The 14,719-nt window shown below is 35.6% G+C and overlaps 3 protein-coding genes and 1 non-coding gene across 5 annotated transcripts; 3 read left to right on the top strand and 1 right to left on the bottom strand.

The window, feature by feature from the left end:
* Positions 1-3,404: 3,404 nt before the first annotated feature.
* On the top strand, positions 3,405-9,026 carry LOC105127480 (uncharacterized). 2 transcript variants are annotated; one of them, XM_011028799.1, is made up of 5 exons: positions 3,405-3,796; positions 4,665-4,745; positions 4,922-6,846; positions 7,696-7,888; positions 7,993-9,026. In XM_011028799.1, exons 3-5 carry the CDS (start codon positions 4,990-4,992, stop codon positions 8,631-8,633), a joined length of 2,691 nt encoding a protein of 896 aa, XP_011027101.1. In that variant the 5' UTR covers positions 3,405-3,796; positions 4,665-4,745; positions 4,922-4,989; the 3' UTR covers positions 8,634-9,026. The 2 variants fall into 2 exon arrangements, with proteins under 2 accessions (XP_011027101.1, XP_011027099.1); XM_011028797.1 differs by lacking the exon at positions 4,665-4,745.
* Positions 9,027-9,828: 802 nt separating this feature from the next.
* Positions 9,829-11,036, top strand: LOC105127479 (dirigent protein 25-like). The gene has a single exon (XM_011028796.1). It carries the CDS (start codon positions 9,906-9,908, stop codon positions 10,842-10,844), a length of 939 nt encoding a protein of 312 aa, XP_011027098.1. The 5' UTR covers positions 9,829-9,905; the 3' UTR covers positions 10,845-11,036.
* Positions 11,037-11,730: 694 nt separating this feature from the next.
* On the top strand, positions 11,731-11,802 carry TRNAP-AGG (transfer RNA proline (anticodon AGG)). The gene has a single exon. It is a non-coding gene; the product is annotated as a tRNA-Pro (tRNA).
* Positions 11,803-12,881: 1,079 nt separating this feature from the next.
* On the bottom strand, positions 12,882-14,284 carry LOC105127478 (dirigent protein 24-like). The gene has a single exon (XM_011028795.1). The coding sequence runs from the start codon at positions 14,213-14,215 to the stop codon at positions 13,037-13,039; it is 1,179 nt and encodes a 392-aa protein (XP_011027097.1). The 5' UTR covers positions 14,216-14,284; the 3' UTR covers positions 12,882-13,036.
* Between the last annotated feature and the right edge of the window lie 435 nt (positions 14,285-14,719).

The following is a 14,719-nucleotide window of genomic DNA, read 5'->3' as shown; positions in this document are numbered from 1 at the left end:
AATAAAAATTAAAACAAACAACGTCAAAGATCACATAACCTTTTTTTCATGTGGATGGTTGAAGTAATTTTTGGTATTGCATTTTAGAATTTTTTTTAAAATTTAAAAAAATTATTTTTTAAATTAATATATTTTATATATTTTTATATCATTTTGATGTGTTAATGTTAAAAATATATTTTAAAAAATGATGTGTTTATGTTAAAAATATATTTTAAAAAATAAAAAATATATATTATTTTAATATGTTTTACAAAGAAAAATACTTTAAAAATCACTTACTAATATATTCTTAAACATTTTATTAAAAGGCATGAACAAACTTCATCTTGATTATTTAATTTTTTATTTTTTATTGTTTTATGCATATTTGATCGGTCTTAAACTTGATATTTTAACGTTTTGGTCCTTGAATGTTGGTAGAGAATATAAAAGATCACTGAAAAAATAAAAGGGAGAGAGGAGGAGTTTGTTCAGCCAGGTTCCAATCATATAAGTTTCAATCCCAGTATTAACAGGTTCCCTGTAGAAAAGTTCAGTAAATGTAATTATTTTCTTCAAATATGCTAAAAATACAAACATAGATCAAACCTGTGATTTTTTATTTATTGAAACTATGACAAGTTTTATTTAAAAGACTTTGATGGTATAGAAAAAGACATGTTTTCTTTCAAGTAAATTTTACATTAATAAAAAAAATTAAATTCAGATTGAAAAATGTATCTTTACGGGAATATAAATTGTTAGAATTACTGTGAATATTTATATAAATTTCCAAATAATTATATAAAAACAGGTTTCAAACATGACCCAATAATACCTTACTTTTTTATTTTCGAGTTAATTATATTTTTTAATATATTTTTAACTAATATCTTTTCTTTATTTTTTTAATTTAACTATTTTTTAAGTTGTGATAAATCCTTTTATTTTGATGATTTTTATAATTTTATAGTATCTCAAAGAAGATATTGTAACTATAAGAACAATAATTATATGTACCCAACAACTATATTGAAATCTCCAAGTCAAATAAAAGAAAATGAAAAAAAATGAGGTAAAGTATTTGTATTTGCATCAATTTTTTATTTTTTATAAAAAATAACTTTTTATTTAGTTTTTAACTAGCATGCATGATTTTTATTTATCTGTCAAATAATATTTTTTTTAACTCACTGTATTAAACGCAAAGCATCATATTTCCAATCGTTTGTCTAGCAAATTTTACGATATAAAAAAAGCACCAATAATATTAGTTTCTTCTTCCCTTCGTTTAAAATAATTTTAATATACTGGTTTTTTTTAAAAAAATAAAAATATTATTTTAATATATTTCTAAATAAAAAATATTTTAAAAATTATATAACACGAATACAGGGACCCACAGGGAAAATTTGGAACATTGTTGTCCATTTTCGGCCACGTATTCCTTCCTCCCAGAGGACGTCAAAAAGCAAACAATGAGAGTGATGGGGCTTTCGCGACGCTCACTCTTTTTTATCACAGTGGGAATATCTCGTTCCACTCAAAGGGTCGGCCATAGCATCTACTTTTTTGATTTTTTTTCGCTTATTGTTGTGCCTGTCTCTTTCATTCATTTTTTTATCACGTATTTTTTATTTTATTAAAAATTTATTTGGTAATATAATTATGGTTGTTTTTAAATAATTTTTTATATTAAAATATATATTAATAATAATTTTTATTTTTTATATCAATATATTAAAATAATTTTAAAATAATAAAAATATATTATTTTAAAATAAATAAAAAAATAAATAAAATTTAAAATTTTTCAAAATTTTTTTTAAAAATATTCTCCTCGAATAATCTTTTCTCCGCAAGTTGCAAATCCATTCATTTAATGATAATGATCGGCAAGGATTTCAACTACAGATTGTTATTTTTAGAGTTTTTTTTGCCAGCTCAGTTTCCCTTCACGAGAAAAAGGAAGCTACCATGATAAGAGGGCCACTTTTCACCTTTTTAAGGGCCCGGAAATTTCTTACGGTGGAGATATCAATGAGCCACCCACAAGGGCTGTGCTTTGCTTTTGTAAGAAAAAAAAAAAAAAACCTTTCACTGAGTGACATAAAAAAAATCAGGCATGAGTTCACCCGGTTAAATTTAGATTTTTCCATCAGAATATAATTTAATTAAAATTTTTTTTAAAAAAACTTTAAAATATTTTTAAAGTTTTTATATTTCAAATTAATATTTTTATATTATTTTAATATATTAATATTATAAATAATTTTTTTTAAAATAATTTCTTTAATATATTTTTAAATAAAAATACTTTAAAAAATAACACTCATTACATTCTAGAAGCATGAGCTTGAAGGCTTGAACTGAGTGTGACATTGCTGCTAAGTAGACAGTGGGTTAAGTTTCAGAAACCACCCAAATTCAAGGGCTGGGCCCTGGTTTGAACGATGGACTCAGAACTTGAAAGCCCACTTGCTTCCAGGTCCAACTAGAAGCCACGTAATCAACCACAACTTGGCGCCCTCGTGGCTCAGGCAACGGAAACAAGAATAAGGAGATGCCCTGATCTTGTCTCACTCCCAGTTCACATGCAAACCACTTGCGGATGTTTTGCCGCGTTTTCCGTTGACCACAATAAATACTCCTATTTGTCGATGTTTCTCACTATTTCCACATCCAATCTTTCTAAATCCAATACTAGCTATAATATAATTTTGCATGTGTTTTTTCTGGCACGGTATTGCAAAAAACAACTCGGGTAAAATCAATGCTGTTTCAAACATTTATATTTTCCGAAAAGAATGGACTATGATTTAAAGCAGAAGTATTATCTAAACGTCATCAATAACTTTTATTTTTGTTGAATTTAGCTTGTTTCGTAGTGTGATTATAATTATTTTTTGAAATATTTTTTATTTAGAAAAATATATTTATAATTTTTTTATTTTTTAAAAAATTATTTTTGAGATTAACAGGTTAAAATAATTTAAAAATATAAAAAATATATTAATTTAAAATAAAAAAATTTAAATTTTTTTAAAATACAGTGCCAACAAAACAATTAGCTTGAAATGTTATCAATCACAACTTGGCGCCCTCATGGCTCATGCAACGGAAACAATAATAAGAAGATACCCTGATCTTGTCTCATCAAGTGCAGTATATCTGTAAGAAGCAAAAACAAGAGTGAGAGTAGCTATCTGCTTTCTCATTCTGGCGCGAGGTTCGCGAACACGTTGTTTAAAACGCGCGCGTAAATCCACACAGAGACGAAAAACCGAACCCACTTATTTCTTTCGATGATGCTTCTTTAAAATAATTAAATATTAAATAGAAAAATCAAAAAATTAATAAGTAGATCCTGTCTCAATCATTTCTAATTTTCTATTAATTAACTTCATCATCTCTCTCCTTTTTTGATTTCTTAACGTCTCTCCACCCACATTTATTTAATTTAATTACTGTAATCTTATCATTTGCATCTCTGATGATCTAATTTACATATAAAAAATATTTGCTACTTTTATTTTTGCCGACCAATTGTGATTCTTCTGCATGAATTCCATTGCTGTTGACCTAAACTTTTCTCTCTTTCTGTATTAAAACTGTCTGACTCCAAACTTTTATCTAGCATGGCGGCGTGTCGTTTCTTGCTTGATTTCTAATCAAGATTATCATTGAGCGTGACTTAAAGATTTTGTTTTTCTTTTAAAAGAAGAGATTTTGATTGAATTCATCGCATGTTAAGGAGAAATGAATCGAATGATATCCAAGATTGGCATCAAGATTCAAAGATCTCTTCAAAAAGGTCATTTCCCCCCTCTTTTTTGTTTAATCAAATTCTGGGTTTTTGTTCTTGTGTTGTTTATGGGGTGTTTGTAATGATTTTGATTTTTTTCGTGTACTTTTGCTAAACTTATTGATTTTGTTTCTAGTGGAATTTAATAGTGATGTCTGTGGAAGTGGCATCAAGATCATTTGGTTTTTGTTTTGTTCTTATATATGCTTTGAGATCAATGGTTTTTCCTTATCACATCTTCTTATTATGGCAGTTTGTTAATTCATAGGTTTATTTTTTTGTTTTACTTTTGAAAGCTGTGACCAAGTCGTAATGATGACGGTATGTTACATTTACTCAACCACTTTACACTTGTTTCTATGCTGTTCTAATAATTGCTTGCCAAATAAAACTGTTTTTAATGATTCTGTTTCTGCATGCTGATTGCCTGTGCTGCCACTTACTAGTATCTTGTATTGATTGAGATTTAGTACTTGGGTTTCTAGAGACTCCTTTTCGGCTTCATGAACTGATCACAAAAGGCTGTGATTTGGATTCACTGACTGTTTTTCAGAAGAAAAAAAATCCTTTCTTTATTTCTTAATGTTTTTTTTTCTTTCTTTCTTCCTTACGGGGATGGTACATAAGGTCTAAAGGTTATGATGTTTCCAGTATAGGGCTTTTTTCAAAAGTTAAATGCAATTTTTTGATTTTTTGTTTACTGGTCTCCCGCAACTGTGTTTAGGGTTAGCTTTCATTTTTACGCTCTGTTTCCCTATCTTTTTGGTTGTTTGTGATTCTTCTTTCCTTGTTTGCTTTCTCTTCTATCGTTTTGCATTTCATTTTCCAAATATATTCTCTTTGCATATTTGATATATTTTTATAAACTCATTTCCAGGAAGCAATAAGGGTTTGAATTACTGGAAATGGTCTGAATTTGGCATCTTATATTAGTTTTTGCTCTAGGAGTTACTCTAGAGTAAGTAGCTATTGCTGTTTTGATTTTGTGCAGAATTGTTCTTTAACTTTGCACACCCAGAATACAACAACATGAAAATTAGTGGAAAGAAAATAAATCATGAAATAGTTGTCCTGGTATTTGAATAATTTTATTTCACCTGATCTGGTATTTCTCTTTGATTTGATTTGGTGCAGGGGCGTTGTTTTAAATTCTAGAGGGCTTGAATTTGCAGTGTTAACTTTAAGTGCCCAAAGTGAGGTCAATGGAAATGAAACCTAAACAAATCACAGAAAGTGTGATTGCAAAATTAATGGGTCTTGATGAACTGCCACCCCAGCAGCCTGTTCAAAAGAAACCAAGAGTGCTCTCTGAGAATTATCTACGGAGAGTTTCTTCTATAGGTGTTAGAGAGAAAAATTCAGAACCTAACTCATGTAGGTTGAGTAGTGAAGAGCAGCAAGATCATATCGAAGTCTTCCAAATATTAGAAACATTAAAGAGACACAAGCACCGGAGCATGTCAGCTGAAAAGAGAAAAATACGTTCAAGTTCCCCAGGGGCAAAGGTGATGTTTAGACGGGAGGAATTCAAGCAATCAACAGATGTTTCAGAGGATATGAAGCTTCAAAGTTCAAAGGAATGTCATGATGCAAAGGAAGTTATTGATTCAAAGACTGATAATTTTCCAAAATATTTCCAGGAACCAGTGCTCACCAAGAAAGCAAATAATCTGCAAGGCATCCCTCATTACTTGCAGCCAGGGCTCATTACATTTGTAAGGCCGTTGTGTCCTTCTGACCGCAGAGATATTGGGAGGAGCAGGAAATTTTGGAGGCCAACTGAACAAGGATATCCAAGGAAAATTGAAGATGGCCTTGGGACATATTCCTGCAGAAAACTTGGCCTTGACGTTGCTAATGAGTTTCTTGGATCACAATTGGATTTGAATGATGGGTCATGCCTCCCCACTACCAGGATTGTTGTTCTGAAACCAAAACCAGGAAAGGCACAAAATGCTGGAAGATATTTTTCATCTACCGGTGCAATCGAGGTTTTTCATTCAATTGATAGGAATCATGAAGAGATTCTCAACGTTCAAAATGAAAACTTGTATGCTGAAGTGAAAGAAAGGAAGAAGATGGACTGTGACTCAGGACCTGCAAGGTCGAGGTCTAGGTTTTCAAAGCAAATAAGCAGAAGAATGGGTCATGGTATAAACAGCACTTCTACTAAGGCACAGGCGTCTGAAATCAGGGGTAGTGACACCTTGCCTAAAGAGTCTGAGTTGATGATACCTTCCTTGCCCGTTTTGTCTGATAGGAAGAACCAATATCACTGTTCAGATGAGCCATATCTGGCCAGGGAAGCCAAGAAACAAATCTCTGAAAGATGGAAGACGACCAAAAAGTTTCAGCAGGTTGAACTATTTAGTAGGTGTAAAACCTTGGGCGAAATGCTTGCCATTCCTGATTGTGAAGCAAGGCCAAAAAATTTTGCTTCCAATCCTGATAACTATGATCAAGTCGTTCCTGACAGTGGAGGTGTGACTCCTTTAGGCACAAGAAGCCTGGAATTTCGGGATGGTGGCCATGTCAGAGACTTACCAAAATCCAGATCTCTTCTAGTGAATTTTAATACAGTTGCAAGTCCTAAAACCATGACAAGACATAAATCTCTTCGAAAGTCCAGCTGTATGATTTCTCCATCAACTCCTCATCTGGTGTCAGAAAACAGTCATTCTGCAGACGCTGTTTATGCTCTTCAAAATGAACTGGAAAACAAAATTGAGGTGAGAAATTCTCATGGCCAAAGTTCCTCATTTCTCGGTTCATCTGGACAAAACTATCAGACCTTGCAAGATCCTTGGGTGACACAGGGGGGGCACAAGAATGAAGGCAGTGATGGGGATCTATCTGAAAAGAATTATGAAGCTTGCAAATCTTCAATGAGCAATATTTCTTCAACTAACGTGGTAGTTAATTCACCGGCTGATGCAGAAATTGCAGCTCCAAAGAGGTCCCTGTCATATCATGAGTTGCTTGAATTGGAACCTAACAATTGTGTCTCGCTAGTAAAAGATGAATATTCTTCTCGAGACCCACCTACTTCAACTCAACAGGTATGATTCATTGTTTTCCGTGACACCTTGAAATTTCATTAGCCAAATTTTGCAGATTCTTAAATGTAATTTAGCTGCCAAATTTATCTGGAAACATAACTATCTGCATCTTTCCTTTTTGCTGTGCAAATTTGAATGGAAAATTGATAGCAACAAGTTCTACATCTTCAGAAATAATATCCACTACTCAACACCTCAGTTGTATGTTATGATGCATGTAACTGATACTAGCATTCATTGTTCGTATTTAAGAAAAGATTTCTAGGAAAAGTGTTTGTTTGTTCGTTCCTGAACTTAGAAAAGTGTCATTCTCATCGAGCTAGTGAAACCTAGTTGGAGTATAGACTCTGAAAACCACATTAATTCATCATTTGTTCTGTTACATTAACATGTTGGGGGAAGTGGTTGCATATTCCTGACAACTGGGGTATAAGTTTCCTGGCCTCTTATGATTGTTATCCTGTTGGGACGTTTCTAGTTTTTAATGAATTATTTACTTTGTCGAAATTCTGAAACTTTTGTATTTGTTATGGTTTTATTTTCCATGTGTTTTATCTCTTTTCTCCTATGTTGCTTACAATGCTGTGCAGGAAGAAATGAGGATATGCAATCGATAACCAAAATGATTTTAACCAGGATGCAATAAAGACATCGTTTCCAGATTTTATTAGGCATACACTTAAATGAAGCTCACCTATGATTTTAACAGATGCATATATGAATATTTTAGTCATCCTTAATAGTTTATTTTATTCACTTGATTTATTACCTTTTTCTTTCTTTTTGATAATGGTTACTATAAAATTTTGAAGGCTCTTTCTTATTAGGAATTATATAATAATGCTGCAGGATATATCCAACCGAATCTCTGAGATAGAGTCTGTTTCTTCACACTGCTCCGGCACCGATGGAGACCCGGAATCTTTGATGAGCATTGAGGATGCTTATCAACCTAGTCCAGATTCTGTATTGGAACCATTATTCAAGAAAGAGATTTCATCTACCTCTGACTGTTTTGAGAGCGTCCATGCTTCTTTAAATGGTCGGTGCACTGGATCTGCTTCTTTAGAGTCGCACAGATTCTCTTTCTTTTAAGTTTTTGTCCTTATCTCTTTCCTTGTCTTTTGATCTACCCATGGTTCCTAGGTTTACAGTCGCATCTTGAACTTATGAAGTCAGAGGCATCAGAAACATACTCAGAAGGATCTGGCATGATGGTTTCTAGCGATGAAGATTCTGGGGAAGGAGGATCACTGGATGACTCTGATGAAAATGAAAAGACGAGATTTTTCAGAGCTGAAGAGAGTAGGGATTTCTCCTACCTGGTTAATGTATTGTCCGAGGCAGGTTTTGACAGTAGGAACCTGAAAATGGGCTTTGACTCGTGGCGCTCTCAAGGATACCCAATGAGTCCTCTTGTCTTTGAGACCCTTGAGAAAATGTTTGGTGAGCAGACATCTTGGAAGAGGTTTGAAAGGAGGCTCCTGTTCGATCGTATAAATTCAGGGCTGATTGAGATTCTACAGCCATCCATGGGTTTGCCGACATGGACAAAACCTGTAGCAAGAAGGTTTAGTTTTAGTCTGGGCCAGGAGATGATTGAGGAGGAGTTATGGATGTCGCTGGTTGCTGAGGAAAAGGAAGCTAGCAAGGAGTCTGGAAAGGTGCTGGGGAAGGATGACAAGTGGTTAGAGTTGAGTGATGATGTTCAGATCATCGGTATAGAAATAGAAAATTGTTTGATGGACGAGCTGGTTGCAGATGTTGTTAGCATGGAGAGTTTCTGAAAGGCCGGGAGTATTACTATATTGTTAACAGAATTCCTCGAGAATATTTGGATAGTCTTTCAGAATTCGTCGAGAATATGTGGATAGTCTGTCTGTATTGTTAAAAATCCAAAGAAAAAAAAGAAAAAACAGTGAAGAGGTATAGGGATTAGGGAGGTAGTAGTGTCTTTGGCTTGTTCATGTTTGAACAGTAGGGGAGAGGCATATGTAGGTACAATTTTGATCTAGGTGTGAGGCTTGAAATTGGTTTTGGAGATTGCATTGAGTATTCAAGTTCTTTGTTTTTTTGCTTGAGTAAATTTTTTCTGTACCAAATTCACGAGCCAATTTTCATGATGTGTAGAATTCATTCTTCTGTGGAAGTTTTTGTTTTGTTTTTGAAGTATCAGGTTCTTTCATTCATGTGAAATGAAAAATGTGATATTGTTTTTTTTTTCTCCAGTGGTGCGTGATATACCCTTGTGAGTTAGTGTAGTAGCCTCCTCTTAAAGAACAAGTGTTGCCTTACTGTTTCTGATGATTAATTAGTCCGTTTACAGAATAATGTTTTTAATCTGATATCGGTGGTCTTCGCGTTTAGGATAATTAAAAAGAGATCTTATTTTTCATTTCGATAATCAAGTAGCCCAATTAGCATTATGGTTATCTGACTAATTCCAGGTTAAGAGATCTTCGTTGTATTAATTCAGTATACTGTATTCTATAGATGATTTATCTCTCAACCGAAACCAGGGGATATATGTTTACTGGGATACTCTAAATATTAGTCTCTTTATTGTTTACCAGCTTGCATCCCCCTTTTGATTTGAAAGGAAGAGAATGATATATTTGTTGCTTACATTTGCACCAAGAGGTTTTGAGTTTTAAAATCGGATTTTCTGAAGGCAGAAACGAGAAGAGCTCACTCTTGCATAGTTCTGATGGACTAGTAAACGAGGGGAAAATTTTACGGTGAGATAATGTATCGATTATTGATGATTAAGTAGGCAACAACTCCACTGCCAGGTCCAATAATGCATATAGAAGTTCAAGTTTCCTTCACAATCCCAACCATTCCTCATGTTCCAATTTCTACACCTGATCACACAAAGGCTTAGGTTCCTAACCTGAACTCACACAAACAGTTCAAAAAGTTCTCATCAACTCCGATTTTAGAGAGCACAAGCTATATATAAACATACATTCACATGCCCTCTGAAGCATTAGCAAAACACGGAAGAGAACTCAGTCTTCTTGAACTCTTAATTTTGTTTCTGCCCTCGAGTCTCTGAAATGGAAATTCACAAAATTCTCTCTGCCACAAAAAAGGCCATAGCCTGTGTTCTGTTCCTCACTCTCGCCATTGCATTTACCACCTCAGCTAGAATCCTCGATGAGCAACCGGAGGTACCTGTTGCCCCCCCGGAGTCATACAACGCAGTTGATAATCCTGTCACTAATGTTTCACCACTACCTACACCATTAGCACCCACACAACCTAATCCAACTGGGGCTGCAAGTACTAGTGCGGAAGCCACGATTACCAATCCAGGTCATACCTTAAGCTTCTTCATGCATGACATTATTGGTGGGACAAACCCCTCAGCTAGAGCCGTGACCGGCATAGTCAGCAATCCAGCAGTCACTGGCCAAGTCCCATTTGCCAAACCTAATGGTGCAAACCTCCCACTAAACAATGGGGTGCCCCAGAATAACAACAATAACGGCCTTATAAATAACAACAACCTGCCTTTCCTAACTGGACTTGGTGGCACCACACAACCTGTATTACAGAACAATGGCAACAACTTCAACAATGCATTTAACTTGCCACTGAGCACTGGGGGCAACCTTCCATCTGGTTCTACTCTTCAACAGCTCATGTTTGGAACCATTACTGTGATCGACGATGAAATAACTGAAGGGCATGATTTACGGTCAGGTTTTATAGGTAAGGCACAGGGATTCTATGTGGCTAGTTCTGTGGATGGTACCAGCCAAACCATGGTATTCACAGCTATGTTCCAGAGTGGTCTTTATGCTGATAGCCTTAGCTTTTTCGGGGTTCACCGAAAAGGAGTTTCCGATTCTCGGCTTGCTATCATGGGTGGCACCGGAAAGTATGTTAATGCTCGGGGTTTTGCTATTGTTAAGACAATCCCGTCTATCAATCAGCACTCGACTGATGGTGTTGAGACCTTGCTTGAATTCGCTGTTTATGTTAGTTATTAATCCAAATTGTTCGAGAAAATCAATGCTGTGTTTGTAAGCATGTTGTATGTGTGCTTGGAGATTGTGAGCTTGTAGCATGTGGGGTTTTTTGAGCAGAATGTCTGCTTTGTTTATGAATCATATCTAGAGAAAATGGAAACTCTGTTTGTTTTTTCATCAAGTTCAAACCAATTAAAGGAAACATGTGATTCATCGATATTGTGAAATGAAAGCTCAATTCTCTCACATCATATGCAGAGAAACCCTTCAGCTGGAGAAAGCATTAACTCATCAAAACTAAAAGCATGCAGTAATTAATTCACACACATTTCTATGTTCAGATATTAACCATGGATTAAAATACTGTAGAGGGGAATTGAGAATTTTCAGTCATCTATGTCACTATTTGCCTGCTTCTTCTCCCCTTTTTGGCTGTCAAAGGTAACTGTGGTTTGGCATTGTCTGATGGGCAACCCCGTACCTGCAACTTTGAGAGATACACAGACAATTTGCTTGATGACCATAGGGACCAAAGCAAACTCCCTTTGAAATTCCGTACTGTTTTGCATGTTTGCTGATAATTTCAGTCATGCTTTGGAATAACTCTAAACATTTAACACATGACATGAACCAAAATACGGAAGAGCATTCTAGTTAATCCCAGTCGAGTGTTTTGTACTCGAGCATCAAACCAAAGAAAGTAAAGTAATCAAGCACATCCATTCATTAAGGCAGTCAAAGAAGAAAGTTTTCTTTTCCAAAGGATCATGTTACTGGTTAATTTAATTATGCTGGTCGCTTCGAATCAGATTTAATTATTACACGAGATAAAAAAGACAGCCAATAAAGGTGAAATCTCATTTTATTATATAACAAATATATAATATTAACTGCCAGCCTCACCAAAGGGCATTTGGTCTAGTGGTATGATTCTCGCTTAGGGTGCGAGAGGTCCCGAGTTCAATTCTCGGAATGCCCCTGTTTCATGCCGTTTATTTTTACTTTCTGAGATTCATTTGGGCCTACGAGAGCCGGCAAACTTTAGACGGTACTGAAAAGAAAGCCCAGACAGACAGCCTCTGCACGAAACAATATTTAGCTATTTATTTTCTTTTTTCAAAACAATGGAATCATCACGATTCACGAAACAATTTGGCTTTTAAGAGATTTATATCACCTAGCAGTTTTGGATTTTTTTTATTAACGGAGTTTAACAATCTGGTGGTCCCTTTTCACGTTAATTTACAGTTATTCAAATTCATCCGTGCATGTTCCCTTTTCACGTTAATATACAGTTATTCAAATTCATCCGTGCATGTCAAATGTAATCAATTTTTTTTATAAACAAGTTTAGATTTGAAATTATTTGTATAAAAAATGTATTAGTTTACTAAAAGAGCCGGAAATTTATAATTTCTTTAGATATAGCATAAAAATAGTGATGTATTTATATTTTATTTAATCTAATGAAATTATTATTTTCTTTCTAAACAAATAAATAACAATAATAATGATGACGGGTGGAGAGAAATATCATCATTGATCCAAAAGCCGTGAAGACGGCTTTAAAAGCTAACATTTGCATTGGTTTTAATCTGTCTTTTGAGAAGCATTTGGCACAGCGGGAATGTTCGTGGCCTGATGCCTTTATTGAATAAATTAAGTTCAATTGTACTGTAAAGACCCGAGATCTTTACAATTTTGATCCTTTGAATCTATCTGAAATTCAAGAATGCCAAGTCCTGGAATTGCTCACTGCTCGAGCTGTGAATTGATGATACATTAGCTTCATCTATGATCTAACCTCACTATATTATATATAATCAAGGCTGTTGACTATAGTTTTGCTGAGACATTAGTAATTGATGAGCATTTTAAGAGTGTGTGTGTATATATATATATATATATAATACTCAACCATGTTCAATTCCTTGCTGATTTTAACGAGCACTGTTATCAATCCCAGCCTCTCTTGGTTCACCATAGCTAATAAATTTGTTCTCCAAATTCATCCAAGAATCAAGACTAAATGCTATGCAATGTAACCGCCAAAACACATTTGATTCAACAACAAAGCTGGTCTCCTTCAATATTCCAATAAATATAGTTCAAGATACATCAAACTTCAACCGAAGTTTTCAAACAGAAACCAGGCTTACAGACTAGCAAACCAACTCCAACCAAGAACACATGCACACACACACACAGACATCCTACTCTGAGAGGTAAACATTGAAATGCATTATGGTATCTACACCATCAGTTGTGTGCTGATCCCCTTGTGGAAGAGTCTCAACAGCAGCATACCCTTTTGCATTCTCATACTTACCCGTGCCACCAATTATTGCAATCGGCGAATCAGCTGTTGCTGTTCTATGTACCCCAAAGAAACTAATAGTATCTTCAACTTCACCATGATTTTCTCCACCATGTAATAACACTGTAAATGCCATTGTATGGCTAGTACCGTCCATTGAACTAGCCAAGTAAAATCCCTGTGCCTTCCCAATCACAGCAGAACCCAACTCATGTCCTTCTGTTAATTCGTTATCAACGACTGTGATCGAGCCAAACATGAGCTTTTGTAGTGCAGACCCAGCTGGGAGATTGCCCGCGGTGACAAAAGGCTGGTTGTCTCCATTGTCAACATTGTTGTTGTTGCCTGTGTTTTGTAGGAATGTGTTAGTTTGGGTACCAGTTAGGCCTGTAAGGAGTGGAGCGTTGTTTGGGTTTATAAGGTTGTTAAGGTTGTTAATGTTGACCAGTGGGGTCCCACCTTGGAGTGGGAAAAAGTTGTTGTTTGGCTGGGAGAAAGGAATGCCATTGATTTCAGTGCGGGCGATGATCCCGCTCACGATTCTATTTGATGGGTGGGATCCTCCTAGGATGTCATGCATGAAGAAGGACAATGAAGGAGAAGTGGTAGCGGTGGTGGTTTGTGAGCCAGCAGGTTTTGCTACGGTGGGACTCGTGGTCACTAATGGGGCTGGCCCACTTGGTGGCGTCGTGGTGGTGATGGGACCTGCAGGTAGTGGTGCTGCCACTCTGACTGGAGGAGCTTCAGGTGCTGTACCATCATCAACCGGTGTTACCGCATCATCAACTGGTGCTGCCACAGTAGTGTCAGGGACTACAGTTTCATCTGGAAGTGGAGGGTCTGCTTCGCCATCTTCAACTGTGGAGGGAGTGGTCGCTTGGAATTGGCCACTTGGCAATGTAGTCGTTGGAGCTGGGACTGCCGTTGTCACGGGAGGGCCAACAACAGCTGGATTTTCGGGTTCTACCCCATCAAGGATTCTTGCCGAGTTGGCATGAGAGAGAGTCATAGCAATCAAGAAAAAATAGACAATTGCCTTGAGTGATGTAGTGGTAACAAAGAGGAGTCTGGCCATTTTGGGTTTTGATTCTGTGAAAGAGCTAAGTATTGTTCAAGAGGATGTGAAGAATGATTCTGATGCTGAAGGAGGTGTCTATTGTGGTTATATATAGTTAAAGGAAACTCTAGTGAGAAGTGGAGCTGATATAGTGGAGTTGGAGCATACTTTCTATTAAGTTGAGTGTTCTGGTTGTGATACCAAATTCCTATTTCATATTTTGCTGTGGGCATGAAATGGTGCAGTTGACTACTCGTAAAACCAAATGTGGTATACATGCTGACTGCTTTTCGAAAGAAAGGCATGGATCATTTGGTTTAGGTGCCTTTCTACATTTAATATTTGGGAGCAGGTACTCTATTATGCAGGATAATTGGGCAGTTAGGTTGGGATTTCTCTCTGGCATTACTTGCTAAGTTGCTGCTTGGTGCAAATTATATTCACAATCTTAAGCCTGGCTAGGATCAGAAACTACCTGCATTAAGGTTTGGCTAAATAGGGATTCAATTTTGAAATAACATG

Source organism: Populus euphratica, unplaced genomic scaffold (assembly GCF_000495115.2).
Source record: "Populus euphratica unplaced genomic scaffold, PopEup_1.0 scaffold13.1, whole genome shotgun sequence".
Taxonomy (NCBI): Eukaryota; Viridiplantae; Streptophyta; class Magnoliopsida; order Malpighiales; family Salicaceae; genus Populus; species Populus euphratica.
Note: the sequence above shows the minus strand (reverse complement) of the source record. Positions and strands in the feature narration are given on the sequence as shown.